This window comes from Plasmodium sp. gorilla clade G2 (genome assembly GCF_900097015.1).
Source record: "Plasmodium sp. gorilla clade G2 genome assembly, chromosome: 10".
Taxonomy (NCBI): domain Eukaryota; phylum Apicomplexa; class Aconoidasida; order Haemosporida; family Plasmodiidae; genus Plasmodium; species Plasmodium adleri (nom. inval.).
Genome location: NC_041702.1, coordinates 710,989 through 726,527, shown reverse-complemented (window position 1 = coordinate 726,527; position 15,539 = coordinate 710,989). Strand labels below are relative to the sequence as shown.

General features: G+C 19.3%; 6 protein-coding genes across 6 annotated transcripts; 4 read left to right on the top strand and 2 right to left on the bottom strand.

The window, feature by feature from the left end:
* Positions 1-338: 338 nt before the first annotated feature.
* Positions 339-1,727, bottom strand: PADL01_1018900 (conserved Plasmodium protein, unknown function; the record flags this gene model as incomplete). Its single annotated transcript, XM_028682254.1, has 1 exon — positions 339-1,727. One exon carries the CDS (start codon positions 1,725-1,727, stop codon positions 339-341), a length of 1,389 nt encoding a protein of 462 aa, XP_028538550.1.
* Positions 1,728-2,463: 736 nt separating this feature from the next.
* PADL01_1018800 (S-adenosyl-L-methionine-dependent methyltransferase, putative) lies at positions 2,464-4,304 on the top strand (the record flags this gene model as incomplete). Its single annotated transcript, XM_028682253.1, has 2 exons — positions 2,464-2,568; positions 2,688-4,304. 2 exons carry the CDS (start codon positions 2,464-2,466, stop codon positions 4,302-4,304), a joined length of 1,722 nt encoding a protein of 573 aa, XP_028538549.1.
* Positions 4,305-4,736: 432 nt separating this feature from the next.
* On the bottom strand, positions 4,737-7,019 carry PADL01_1018700 (cytoplasmic dynein intermediate chain, putative; the record flags this gene model as incomplete). The annotated part of the gene is made up of 1 exon (XM_028682252.1): positions 4,737-7,019. The coding sequence occupies one exon, from the start codon at positions 7,017-7,019 to the stop codon at positions 4,737-4,739; it is 2,283 nt and encodes a 760-aa protein (XP_028538548.1).
* An 874-nt stretch (positions 7,020-7,893) lies between these two features.
* PADL01_1018600 (conserved Plasmodium protein, unknown function) lies at positions 7,894-10,638 on the top strand (the record flags this gene model as incomplete). The annotated part of the gene is made up of 3 exons (XM_028682251.1): positions 7,894-8,062; positions 8,136-8,716; positions 8,917-10,638. 3 exons carry the CDS (start codon positions 7,894-7,896, stop codon positions 10,636-10,638), a joined length of 2,472 nt encoding a protein of 823 aa, XP_028538547.1.
* A 1,054-nt stretch (positions 10,639-11,692) lies between these two features.
* On the top strand, positions 11,693-12,358 carry PADL01_1018500 (flagellar outer arm dynein-associated protein, putative; the record flags this gene model as incomplete). The annotated part of the gene is made up of 3 exons (XM_028682250.1): positions 11,693-11,695; positions 11,882-12,067; positions 12,242-12,358. The coding sequence occupies 3 exons, from the start codon at positions 11,693-11,695 to the stop codon at positions 12,356-12,358; spliced, it is 306 nt and encodes a 101-aa protein (XP_028538546.1).
* An 838-nt stretch (positions 12,359-13,196) lies between these two features.
* Positions 13,197-15,043, top strand: PADL01_1018400 (large subunit rRNA processing RRM protein, putative; the record flags this gene model as incomplete). Its single annotated transcript, XM_028682249.1, has 10 exons — positions 13,197-13,287; positions 13,382-13,495; positions 13,594-13,709; positions 13,820-13,897; positions 13,993-14,067; positions 14,147-14,300; positions 14,397-14,437; positions 14,522-14,599; positions 14,679-14,778; positions 14,925-15,043. The coding sequence occupies 10 exons, from the start codon at positions 13,197-13,199 to the stop codon at positions 15,041-15,043; spliced, it is 966 nt and encodes a 321-aa protein (XP_028538545.1).
* Between the last annotated feature and the right edge of the window lie 496 nt (positions 15,044-15,539).

Genomic DNA, 15,539 nt, shown 5'->3' with positions numbered 1-15,539 from the left:
CTCTTATTTTTTTTTTTTTTTTTTTTTTTTTTTTTGTGCATATTCCAAAATTTCGTATTTCTCCATCCGTCTTGATAGATAATATATAAAAATAAAATTTATTTTTTTATGTCGTGAATGTGTTTAAACATAGGGTTCTTAAAAATAAATAATAACATATATATATATATATATATATATATATATATATATATTTTATTTTTTTGAGATATCCTTATATATTCTCTGTTGTTTGAAAGGTAAAAGATGATATTATTTATGTGTTTACTTATAATATATTCTCACACATATACATATATATATATTTATATATATATATATATTTTTTTTTTTTTATTTCACTTTTGTGTTAAGAATTTATTGTATATGTCATCATTTTTATAAGAATCCATTGAGGCATTACTCCTCACCAGATATGGAGGTGGTATTCCAGGTGTGTAATCAAAAAAGGAAGGAAAATTAGTATTATCAAAATGTTCATGTGGATATAAAAATAAATTTTCTATATCATATAAATTTCTTAATTCTTCTGTAACAATATGTATTTTAAGTGGACCACAATGTGTTATTATCCATTCATCAAATTTATTACAATAACAATAAACTACATTAGATATATATGGTATTTCTAAATCTATAAATATTTTACTTATTAATTTTCCTACCTTTTTATTATGTTTAGCTGTATTACCTGTGCATAATATTAAAAACATACCTATATCTCTTCTTCCACATTTATCAAGGTCTATAACTTTAATATCTTTTACTTTTTCATGTTTTAATATACATATAATTTGTTCAATGGTAGGCATAATACCTTTTTCTAATGTCATATCTTCATCATCATTAAAATTATTATTATTATTATTATTATCATCATCTTCATAGTTAAATAAAAATCCTTCTTTATCCTTTGGTCTTATTATAGGGTTTTTCATGTTTGCATAGTTATAATAATCTTCATTTTCATCATAAACATAATCATCTTTATTTATATTATTTTCTCGTTCTTTATAATATTTATAGCTTTCTTGAATGAGCTTTTCTTTGTTATTTTCAAAAAAAACCTGTGCCGGAGTTAAAAAATTATAGGATTCATACGTTTGACCATATGTACTATTATTTTGACTATTTGAATTATCTTTATATTTGTTACTAGCATAATTATTATAATGAATATCATTATATACACCATTATCAACATTTTTATTATCCACAATGAAATTATTATCTTGTATTTTTTTATTTATTACTTCATTTTTACTATGATCTTCTTTCACATTTGAGTTCTCCGTTTTTTTTTCATTGAATACATTTAAATGATCTTCTTTTTTTTTTAATTGTAAAGATTTATAGTAATCAATAGTTTCTCGAATAAAACATTTTATATCTATATTATCATTAGACATTACATTATTATATTTATTATTTATATTATAATGATTATCATATATATTAGCATTTATCATTTCATCAATATTATCTTTTTTATTACAATTTTTTGTGAAATCTTCATTTATTAATTCACACTTAAAAGAAATATTTCCTTTATTTATAATTTCATTATCAATATTTATTAGTTCAATTTTATCTTTCTCATTATATGGATGTCTTGAATTCTTAGGACTCTTAATCGAGTTTTTTATCTTGTCAAAAATTTTATGTTCACTTGTATTGTATCTCTTTTGTGAACCCAAAAAAGAAAAGGGGGTGAATTTCTTTAACATATTTATAATGAAAAATATGGCATTATAAATAAATAAATATAAATATATATATATATATATATATATATATATATATATATTATATATATTATTTCCCTTGGATTGACATTATTTCATGTATTTCAAAGAATCCCCACAATCTTCATAATTTCACAGCCCACATCATACATAAAAATATTCAATATGTAAATATATATATTATTACTATCAATATGAAAAAAAAAAAAAATATATATATATATTTATATATATATATAATTAGAATATAACATATGTTATTTAAAATAATAAAGGTTTATATATATATAAAAAAAAAAAAAAAGAAAAGAAAATCCTCTTACAATATTATACATATATATTATATCATATATATGCAGTGGGTTATATGATGGCCCTTTAAAAAAAATTAATATATATATATATTATATATAAATATGATTAAATAATCATTATACATATTATTGTATTGTATTGTATTTTTTTTTTTTTTTTTTTTTTTTATATATATATTATTCTTTTTATATAATAACGAGCAACGTTGTTTTATATATATATATAAATTATATGGAAAAAATAAAATACGTATAGCATTTTAAAATGTAATAATAAAATATATGAAAAAAATATTAATTATTTTTTAATATAAACATAATATATAATGTAAAATATAATTATATATATATATATATATATATTTATTTTTATATTTTATTTAAAATGATATAGTGTTATAAAAATGTCATTCATATATAGAAAGGCCGCATCTATGTTATCAAAGTGTTGCCAAGGAAGAGGTATCAAAGAAATTCTTTATGAAAAAGATGACCCGTCCAAAAAAAAGGTAAAAATAAAAATAAAAATGAAAATAAAAATAAAAAAATTTATATATACATATATATGTATATGTTTATTTTTATGTATATGTTTATTTTTATGTGTTTGATTTTTTCTTCGTCTTAGATACATTACCTAATATATAAAACCCTAGAAGATTTGAATATTCTAAATGATATATACAATTTGTATTTAAAGAAAATATGTAAAAATAAATATCTAGGGCTTATACTCTTAAGCGTCTTAGTACACAGAAAAAAAATCGATGGAGGAGGAATTATAAAAAAAGAAATTAAAAAAAAGGAAAAAGATATTTTGAAATATTATGAAGAATATAAAGGTTGTTTTAATCATGATGAAAAATTAAATGATGAAATGATAAAGAAATATTTTATTATATATAATGAAAAATATGAAGATAATAATGTCCATATAGATAATACAAATTGTATTGAGAATATACAAAATAAAATAGATTTACAAACAGATTCTTCATTATTTAATAATGATATTAATAAGAATAAATCTGAAAATATTATAAATAAACTTATAAAAGAAAATATACATATCGAAATTGATGAGGATGTTGAATATTTATATAAAATTAAGAACAAAGATGTTTATAAACTTATAAATAATATTATATATAAAGAAAATAGAATAAGAATAATAGATAAAACATCATGTCTAGTTGTGCAAGCAGCAAATATTAAAAAAGGTATGATAATAGTTGATGTTTGTTCTTCTCCTGGAAGTAAAGCGATTTTTTCTCTTTCTCTTTTAAAAAAAAAAGGATATTTGATATGCATCGAAAAAGATAAAAAAAGATGCTATACTTTATTAAATGAACTTTTAAAAAATAAAGAATATGTTGGTTTATATATGAATGAAACTTTTGATGATAATCAAAAGATAACACTTAATAAGAGAACTTTTTTTCATAATGAAAAAGAAAATACAAAACAAAATAAAGATAAAAATAATAGTGCATATAAAAATATAAATGTACAAAAAAATGTATATTATATACAACACATAAATAAAGAATTGTTTATAAAAATATATAACTGTGATTTTTTTAATTTAACAAGTCAAGATTTTTCAACATTTCAAAATATAGATGCTGTGTTTATTGATCCATCATGTTCTTCTAGTGGCATGCAAGATTTTATATATAAAAGTAATATGATGAATATGTATCTGGATGATAAGGAAGATAATCCCAAAAATAAAAATAAAAATAATAATAAAAATAAAAATAAATATAATAGCAACGGTAACAATAATAGTAACAATAATAGTAATAATAATAAAAATAAATTGTCACTGTCTTATAATAATGACAACATTACATCTAATTATAACACATTAGATGAAAATAAAACTTATTCTATTAACGATGATGTTTTAAAAGGTAACATTCCAAGGGTACCTACTTGTTTTATAAATAAAGTAAAAAAATTATCAGAATTTCAAAAAAATATATTATCGCATGCAATAAATATTTTTAAAACAGCTAAAGTTTTTATTTATTCAACGTGTTCATTTTTTGAAGAAGAAAACGAACAAGTCATACAATATGTTATAGAAAGATATCCTAATATTAAATTATTAAATGCTGGTAAAGATAAATTTCTTTTTAAAAATGGTAATTATGTGTTCTCAAATAAATGCGTTCGAACCTTTCCATTAATACATTCATGTAGGGGTATATTTATTTCGAAGATGAGTATAGGTCTCTAACAACTCAACCATACAAATAAGGAGACAAAAAAAAAATATATATATATATATATATATATATTTGGATTTATTTTAAAAGAAGAAGAAAAGAGCAAATTTGCTTTTCATTATTTATAATATCATCTTTTATTATTTTTTTTGTATTTTTAAAATGTTTACACAAATAAAAATATATATAAATATATACACACATATATATATGTATATTTATTTTTTTTTTTTTTTGTTATTTTAAGATGGCTGAATATATAATAAACCTAATGTTAATGTTAATGTTAATTATAAAAATATAAAGTATGAATTTAATTTGTATTTATCAAACAAAATAAAAAAAATGAATATATATATATATATATATATAAACACTTACACACACACCCACACACATATATATATATATATATTTATATATATATATATTTTTTTTTCTTTTTATGATATTTGCTTTTCTGGTGGTGTGTCTACAAATCGCTCAGCCTTCAATGTTTGCATGTACTCATCAAACTTGTTGAGGTCTTCAAATCGAGGCTGATATATTTCTGAGGATGCATTCCATAGTGTTAGATATCCTTGTGTATCAGCAGCTATAAGTCGTCTTCCATCATGTGACCAAGCTAATTTATTTGTAGAAGAATTATCTAAAGAAACATCAAAAAATGAGGACTCAGTATCATATAAAATATTCCATAATTTTATTTTTCCATTGCTACTACAAGTTGAAAAAAGAGCAGGATGTGTCGGATTCCATTTTATATCCATTATATAATCTTCAAAAGAATCAAATACAATTAAAGGATTTTTAATATTTTTTATACTTAATAATTGACATGTCCAATCAATTGAACTTGTTAATATAATATCATTATTATCATTCATTCCTTCAAGTGAAGGATGGAATTGTGCTGATGTTATAGGTCCCTTATGTATAAAATCTGAATTTATGATACCTACTTTCATACCATGTATTTGTGCTTGAAATAATGATCCATCTTCTGTTCCTCCATATAATGTATTTATATCACCTTCAGGGAATGCAAATGTTGTGCATGAAATTTCTCTGTTTCCTTTTTTTAAATCTATTGTATTAGATGGATATGTAAACATACTTAAGGACCAATTACATAATCTTCCATCAGTATCTGCTGTTATTAAATTATGAGAATTTTGTGTTCCTATTATCTCAGCACAATATATAGAATGCATATGACCTTGTGATGTAAGTAAAGTTTGTTGTATTGGTTTTTGGCTAGCTCTTATATCCCATAAAACTACATTACCTGTATATGTACCACCTATAATTAAATGTGGATGGAATTTATTAAACAATGATGTACATACACTCGATTCTGATGTAAATACATATTCAGGTCTATTCTTCATTGTAACATTCCATAATAAAACATATCCTTCAGGTTCTATACAATTATTACATTCTGATAATCCATAAGAAGCTAAAAATAATTCATTATATATATTAGATGTTCTTACATCTGTTATACCTCTACCATTTATATATTTTTTACAATAATATGTATTTATTAATTTTAATTTATCCACATCTTCGGTATTTTCTAATATATCATTATTATCATAAGTATATGCACAATGAAATAAATCTTGTTCACCTAAAAAACGCTCAACTATCTTACTACTATTCTCAAGAAAATTTAAAAAACTAGAACTTTTTAATATCTCCTCTTTTTTTTCTATATTCATACTTTTTAAATATCTTGAGTTATATTCATTTAACGTATTATCATTGTAATTAAATCTTGTAACATTTTTATTGTATATATAATTATTATCACCATTTTGGTTATCATAATTCTCTTCACACGTTTTATTTACATCATTTTTTTTTTCTTCTTTTTTTTTATCATCATTATGTATTCTGTTATCATTCGTATGTTTTATCTTGTCCATCAATAATTTCTTTTTATCATGACTTTTTCTATCTCCCTCGATAATTTCTTCAGTGTTATAACTCAGTGATGTTTTTTTTATATTATTCATATTGTTTATATTATTTATTTTATTTTTTTTTTTGCATATATTATTATCTAAAAGCGACACTTCATTATTTTGAACAAGATTAACTTGAATGGATTTATCAAAAAAATTGATTCCTTTTGGTTGTATGTGTATAACGTTTTTTTTATTTTCCTTATTGAACATATCAATATGAAAATTAAAATTAGGTATAGAATTTTTTTTTTTATGCAAAAGAAAAGATTTATTCATAAAAATATTATCCATAGAATTTGGATGATTAAAAGGTTGTTCAGTATAAACAACATTTGGATTTTTATTCTTATAATTATTATCATATTCTGAATAAAATGACATGTCATTAATTTGTTCATGTGACTCTTTATTACTATGATGAATATTATTATTATTATTATGATGTATATTATTATTATTATGATGTATATTATTATCATTATGATGAATATTATTATAATTAGAAGTATTTTCTAGGGACTCTAAAAAATTATATAACATTTCATTTGGATCAGGATATTCTTCAACAACATTATTAAACGAATGTATATTATTCTTTTCTTTTACAGCATGTTGTCTATTTTTCAATTCTTCTAAGTATTTTTTCTTTACTTCTAATTCTATCATCTGTTCATTTATTTTATTCTCTAATTCTAGTCTCTCGCTTTCATCAATGGGCTTCAAAATATCGAATTCGGACATGCTTTCCATTTTGTGTAATGAAAAATTGGTAAGATATGTCTAAATATATATAGGTGTGTATAAGTAATATGAATATATATACAACATGCAAAAAATATATATATATATATATATATGTATGTATATTTTCTTTTTATTAATAAATTGAGATCATAAATAAAAAGGGAAGATAAATTTATAATATATACATATATATACACATATATACACATATATACACACTTATGCAGGATATTAAAGTGAGTCTTTTATATAATAAAAATATCACTGAAATATTTACATACAAATAAAAGGAATTCGTACATTATATTAATTTGTTAAAATTTTATATAATATGTCTTATACATTTAACAATGTAATTAAATTATTTTGAAGAATTTTATTATTTTATTTTATTATTTTGTTTATTTATTTATTTTTTTTTTTTTTTTTGTTCCTGTTTAAACCTTATGAAGAATAATTCTGTGCCATATTCACCCTTTTTTAAAAAAAAAAAAAAAAAAAGTCGAAGGTTGTCACATTATAAGGATTTAATATAATCTTAATATTATTATATATACATTTTTATATATGTGTTGTGTAATTACATAAAAGGGCTTATAAAAAAAAATAAAAAAAAAAAAGACTAATTTTAAGGTGTCATATGGTAAATATATTTTTATATTACAATATATAAATATAAATATATATATATATTGAAAATATTGTTTCATTTTATATTTTTTATTTCATTGTATTTATACAATGGGTACCTTTGTCAAGCCCTTACATAAGTGTTTTTTTTAAATTGTGCATATATATATATATATATATATGTATTGTCTTTTTGTCTACCACATATATATATATATATATTATATTTTATTTTTATTTTATCTTTGTTATGATGATAATAGGAGGGGAATTCTCTTCAGAAGGACACATCTCCTCTTGTGATAAAAAATATCCAGATATGTTTTTAAAACATGATGAACAGGATGAGGCAGTTAATAAAGAATTTTATAATAAGATGGGAGATATCATTGAATATATCGATACATCGCGAAATAAAAGTAATGCAACAAATGAATAAGTGTAATATGTATGTGTATATATATATATATATATTTTTTTGTGTTTTTGTAGTTTCACTTATACAATCAGAAAACCTAACGAAGAGAAAGGAACTAAGAAATGAACATGCCTTCTTAAAGAAAATAGGAGAGGTGTGTAAAAAAAGTTGTGATTATTATTTTGATACAAATATAAAATTTCATGATGCTTGTGAAAATTTTTCTATTCTTTTTAAAATATTTTATGATTCTTTAACATATATTGTTAAAAAAAATGAAGAAGCTGACAATGTTCAGATGATTCTACAACAAATAGAAGACAATATATCAATACAAAAAGTAGAAAAAGAAAACATGAATATATTATTAAAAGATAAATTAAATGAAATAGAAAAAAATATATCTTTTATGAAAAATGAATCTGTAAATTTAAATAATAAAATACAAGAAATAAATTATCAAATTAATCAACATAAAGAATCTTTAGATTCTTTCAGTACCTTAACAAATTTAAACTGTGAAAAATTAGTTGTATTAAAAAATCAATATAATAATTTAACTGATGAAAAAGAAAGCATAAATAGGAGCATTGAGAAAAAGAATGACACAATGGAAATGAGTAAATATAATTTTGTGCAGCAAAAAAAGAAACTGGTATAAAAAAAATGGAAGAAAATAAATATTGTTATGAAAACATATATATATATATATCAATGTTATTTTATTATTTTATTTTTTTTTTTTTTTGTGTGATATATATGTAAAAGAAATATATACCTTTCACATATGACATGTAACATATATATATATATATATATATTTGTTACACCCTGTTGTATATTTTTAAAATGCAGGAGGAGGAAAAGAACGAATTCATTGTTAAAGAAAAAGAATACAGACATAAAATAGAAGAGTTACAAATATGCAGACAAGAAACATACTCAAATTATATAAGATTAGAATCACAAGCACAATTTGTAGAGAGTCAAGTGAGCTCACAAGAATATTACGAAAAAATAATCGATCAAGGACTAAGTAACAGTGTAAATACAAAAAAAGAAATAGAAGAAAATCTAAGTGCTCATAAAAATGATATAAATAAAATAACAGAAAAAATTAAAAAATGTAAATTAGAAAAGAAAAAGGGAAATGATAAATATAACGAATTACAGAAAAAAATTAGTAAGCTACAAAAAGAAGTAGAAATAAAAGAAAAAGATGCACATGAATTGAAAAAGGAATATAATGATATTAATGAACATGTAAAAAATGAAGAATATACTTTAAATGAATATATTTTACAAGATTTAAAAAAAAAACAAATCTTGTTACAAGAAGAAATTGTTAATTATAAAGAAGAAATAAAAACTTTAATCTTAAAAGAAAAGGAAAAGAAATTAAATAACTATCAATATAATATTATAAATCATATAGACATTAAAGATGACATAGACACATATATTGATCATATACAAACAAATCTGTTAATTCAAGAATTAGAAGATATATTAAATGAAATGAAAAAAAAAATTAAAGAGGAAGAAGAACAAGTATGGAAAAAAAATAGAGAAATACAAAATGAAAATATCAAAATGAATGAATTACAAAATAAAATAAATGAAGAATACAATAAAGAAAAAGAAATCGATTCAGATGTTCTTGTTATGGAAGAAAAATTAATTGTACTTCAAAACAAAGAAAAAGAAAATGAACAAAATATTGATAATTTAAAAGAAGAAATAAATTCAAAGGAATTGAAAAATAATAAAAAGAAAGAAGATATTCAACATTTAGAAAATAAAATAAATGCAAATAAACAAAAAATAGAAAATCAAATATTACAAATACATAAAGAATATGAACAAAAAAATAAAATCTTATACGAAAAAAATAATTATTATACAGATATGAATTCTAAAGAGAAGAAAAAATTAAAAGATGATATTGATACATATACACAACAAATTAAAATACAATATGATTTACAAAAAGAAAAAATAGAAAAAGAAGAAAAACAAAAAGTTGATGAAGAATTCAAATATTTAGATCAAGAAATAAAAAAAAAAGATGATTTAATAAATTATTATAAAGAATTATTAAATAAATATGAAAACAATACAAATATGAATATTATAAATTATTCACAACAAGATAATATACAAGCAACAAAGGAAATTAATACATATGAAGATATCAAAGATAATAGAAAATCAATACAAAAAAAAAAAATAAACTCTTCAAATACATATAATAATTTTAATAAATATAAATTATATACAATGCCTGATCAATATAAAATTGGCTATTTTGATGTTACTTCACCAAATGATATGAGAAGAAAAAGTATCAAATATCAAAACAGATCAGTAAAATCACCTCATATTACTAGGTTGCTCGAAAAAATTAAAAATAGAAAAGAATGTCATACATTAGTAGGATCCAAAAAAACACCTCTAACACAAGCAAACAGTATCAATGAAAAAGACAACAACAGGAAGAGCAGTAATAATAAGCCTCTTAACAAAACGAAAAAAACTCAAAATGATAATTCTTTCGATTTATTTCAACATTTGTAAATAAAAATAAGGGGAATACATAAATATAAAAATATATAAACATATTTAAAAATTTTTTTTTTTTTTTTTTTTTTAATTGTAAAAATGAAATATTAATTTCTTTTTACATTTCATGGGGAAATTACCTTTTGTTTTCCAATTAGTCATAGTCTCAAATATTGTTTAATGTTATGTGTACGTATAGATATATGCAATATATGTATTGTTTTTTCTTTGTTTTTTTTTTTTTCTTTGTTTTTTTTTTTTTTTTTTTTTTTTTTTTCCTTTTTTTTTTTTTTTTTTTTTTTGTAATAAAATGTATATAGACTGTAAGACAAATTATATTTTTTTAATTTTCATAAATTCCTTTTGAATTTTCAAGGATATATTGATTATTTTCTTCTTTTTTATAAATTATAAATGTTGACATATTTATTTTATATTTAAAGGTAAAGGATTAAGAAAAAAAGGGAAGTTATTAAAATAAGGTATAGTTCTGTATGGCACATATGTATATAATATATATATGTATATTTCTTAATGTATAAAAAAAAAAAAAAAATACATATATATTATATACATATATTATGAACAGTTCATGCATTTTTTTTATAAAAGAATAAAAATATTATGAACAGTTCATACATTTTTTTTTCTAAAAAATAAAAAAAAAAAAAAAATTGGATGATCACACACTTTACGTCATAAAAATTGCACACATATGAAAATATACATATATATATTTAAAAAAAAAAAAAAGAGGAATCTATATTATAATAATTATTATAGTTTTATATTTTTTAATAATAATATAATATATATATATATATATATATTATTATTAATGAATAAAAAAAAAAAATTTATTGGTAACATTTACGTATTATATCTTGTCTGTTATTAATTAATAACACATTTCTAATAAACCATATTCGAAAATAAAATGTTCCTACATTCATTTTTTATTTGAAATATTGAAAGTTTGTGTCAGCTATATAAAACAGATACAAATAAAAAAATAAGATATCGTAAAATAATATATAGAAAAAAAAAAAAAAAAGCCAACAAACAAATAATGGTAATATTAAATGATACATAAAATGTAATTACATATATATATAATATGTATATATTTGTTTTTTTATCCTTGTGTCATTTTTTTTTTATATTTTTCTTTACAAATATATATATATATATATATATATATGTTGTGTTCATATATACATATTGTGTGTACCTATAATTTGTTTTATATTATTATCAGAGTGAAGCAGAAGAAATATTGAATCGTATTAAAAATCATAAAGGAGTTATAGGAATATTAGTTGTAAACAGTGAAGGGTTAATAATAAAGAGTACATTTGATCAGCAACAGTCAGACTTACATGCTTCATTATTAACACAACTATCTAAAAAAGCTAGGGATGTTATTAGAGAATTAGATCCTCAGGTATTTTAATATTTATGAAAAGAAAAAAAAAAAAAAAATTTATTTTTATATAAAGGAATATATATATATATATATATATATATATAAGGTTTCATGTAATTTTCTTATACAAAGTTTTATATTTAATCATTTTATTTTATTATATTATATTATATTTTATTTCTTATTTTAAAGAATGATATAAACTTTTTACGTTTACGATCAAAAAAGCATGAAATAATGATTGCCCCTGATAAGGATTATACACTTATAGTTGTCCAAGATCCTTATGCAGATAAGGACAAGAATTAATAATAAAGGAGTATAAAAAAATATATAAACATTATTTTTGTTTATATATTATATATAATTATATTCATTTGTTTATAATATATTTTTTTCTTCCATATTTATTTTATATCTTTATCACTTTAATTTAATACATTTTCTATACAACATAAAAATATACGATTATATATATATAATATAATATATATATATATTATACAAGCAACGTTTTATTTTATTTTATTTTATTTTATTTTTTGGCAATATTTAACATAAAACTAAAATATAAGGAATACGAAAAAAAAAATTAAAATATATTATAATGTTTATATATTTATCCTTTTGAAGTTTATTTGTTATATAGGTATAAAAAATATATAAATATATATAAATATATATATATATATATATATATTATAATAATATAACGTCACCGTGTTAAGTACTTATAGAATAAATTAAGCCTATACATAAATATAATATTATATATATTATATATATTATATATATTTATAATGCGTAGTTTTTTTTTTTTTTTTTTTTTTTTTATTTATTTATTTTATTATTTTAAAACTTTATTCCCCATAATAAAAATTATATATATATATAATATACATTTATATATTATATTTTATATCTTAATGTAGTAAAATTTAATGAATTAAAAAAAAAAAGAAAATATAATATATTACATCATAAGATTAATAATATATATAATATATATTTATTTATACAATTAACTTATAATGATTTCCAAAGAATGACGAATTATAAAAAAATATAGCAATTTTTTTAAAAAAAAAAAGAAAAAAAATTATAAAATAAATAAATAAATAAACGGGACGATTTCAATATAGTCAACATGACAACATCACAAATAGACGCAGATAATGAAAACCAAATAAGCGCTGTTATAGATTTTTTAAATAACAATGAAGAAGTAAATATTTTAGGTAATAATAATAAAAAAAATAATAATAATAAAATATGGTTTTAATATTTATTAATATATAATTATATACTTATATTTTATTTTATCTTTTTCAGATACCAAAAAAGATGAGGAAAAAGTTGATGATGAAATATCGAAGAAAGAGAAAAAAACGAAAAAAGATAAGTTTCCTTCCAAAAAAGAAAAAAAAAGAAAGGCAATGAATGAAGGTAACAAAAAATTAAACATAAAAAGGACACACATATATATATATATATATATATATATATATATATGTGATATATGATTATATATTTTTTATTTATAGACGAAATTGTGGAAAGAAATAAGAGGACAGTTTTTGTTGGAAATGTACCATTAAAAGATGTGTCAATTTCTAAATTATTGAAAATTTTAAAAATAGAAAAATCAATTGTAGAAACGGTACTATCAAAAGGATATAATATATATATATATATATATATATATATGTATTTATTTATTTATATCATATTTTTTGTATCACTTTATTTTTATTTATTTAAACTTCTTAGGTACGTTTTCGATCCTTACCTTTAGAAGAAAAATACGCAGATAAGAAAAGGCTGGGAGTCTTGCGTAAAAAATTTACGGTATTAAAAAAAATTTGTATATGTAACATATTTATTCGTATATATTATGATGGCAATTATATAGTTACATTCATTTTATTTTATTATATGTTTAGGATGTAAAGGATAATAAAAACGCATTAGTGACTTTGAAGGATGAGAAAGATGTTCCTCTTTTACTGGAAAGAAATGTAAATATATATAAAATTGTATATATATATATATATGTATATTCATTTATATTTATTTATATTTATTTATATTTTTAAGGGCACGATATACGAAGGTTATGTTTTAAGGGTTAATAAATTTGGAGATAACAAATCATTCAGTAGGAAGAAATCTATATGTATTAAAAATCTATGCAAGAAATTAAATGAGAAAGACTTGTATGAAATTATGAAGGGTGTGGATACAATAAAGGGTACAAGAAAAAAAAAAAAAAAAAAAAAAAAAAATATATATATATATATATATATATATGTACATGTTTATTATTATTTCTTTTTTTTGTGTGTAGGTGTTAGAATATTGAGAGACACCTTAACGAGTATGTCAACGGTGAGATAATATATATATAAATATATAAATATATATATATATATATATATATATTTAATAATTTTTTTTTTTTTGTATTTTTAGGGTACAGCATTTATTTTATTTGAGAACCGAAGTGCTGTGAAAAAGGCCATACAACAATTTAATGGATATACAATAAATGTAAGACATAAAAAAATATATATATATATATATATATATATATACATATGTATCTATTTTTTTTTTTTTGTTTTTATAGGACAGACAAATTATTGTCGAAAAAGTGCAGGACGACAAAGAGAAGAAGGGGTATAGCCATAATGAAAAAAGTTCCTTCAAAAAAAAAAATAAGGAAAAAGGTAAAAATAAAAAATAATAAATCAAATAATTGAAATATAAAAAAAAATGTTAATCTGAAAATTAAAGATGTTATAAATATATAATATATATATATATATATATATATATATTTATAATATATGTATATTTTTTTTTTTTTTTTTAGGGGGTAATAAAAATGTGAAGAAAGACTTTACAAAAAAGTTTAATAAGTACAAATCGAAAAAGAAAAAATACATGAGAAGGAGAAAAACAAAGGAACATAAAAATGTTGTAAAGAATTAATTATAATAAATATAATAGATTAATATTATTATATTTATTATTTTTTTTATTTTTTTATTTTATTTTTTTTTTTTTTGTTATACATTTGGATATATATATATATGTTGTCTATGTTATAATTTACAACCATATGATAATAAAGAAATGTTATATGGACGTTTTTTATAAATATAATAAAATAAATATCATTCAGTCTTTTTTATTACACATATGTAAAATTATATATATATATATATAGATATATATATAATTATTTATTTTATTTTTTTTTTTTTTTTGCACACATTCATTACCCTTCAAATCAATGAAAAAAAAAAAATAAAAAAAAAAAAACCAAACAAATATATACAATAAATGAAAATTTTATGGTAATTAGATTTATTTTAATTATATAGAACATTATAAAAATTTATTTATCTTTTCAACATTTGTTTAATATATATATATATAATTGTTTAAATGCTAGAGTACATATTACTATATTTATGTACTATAT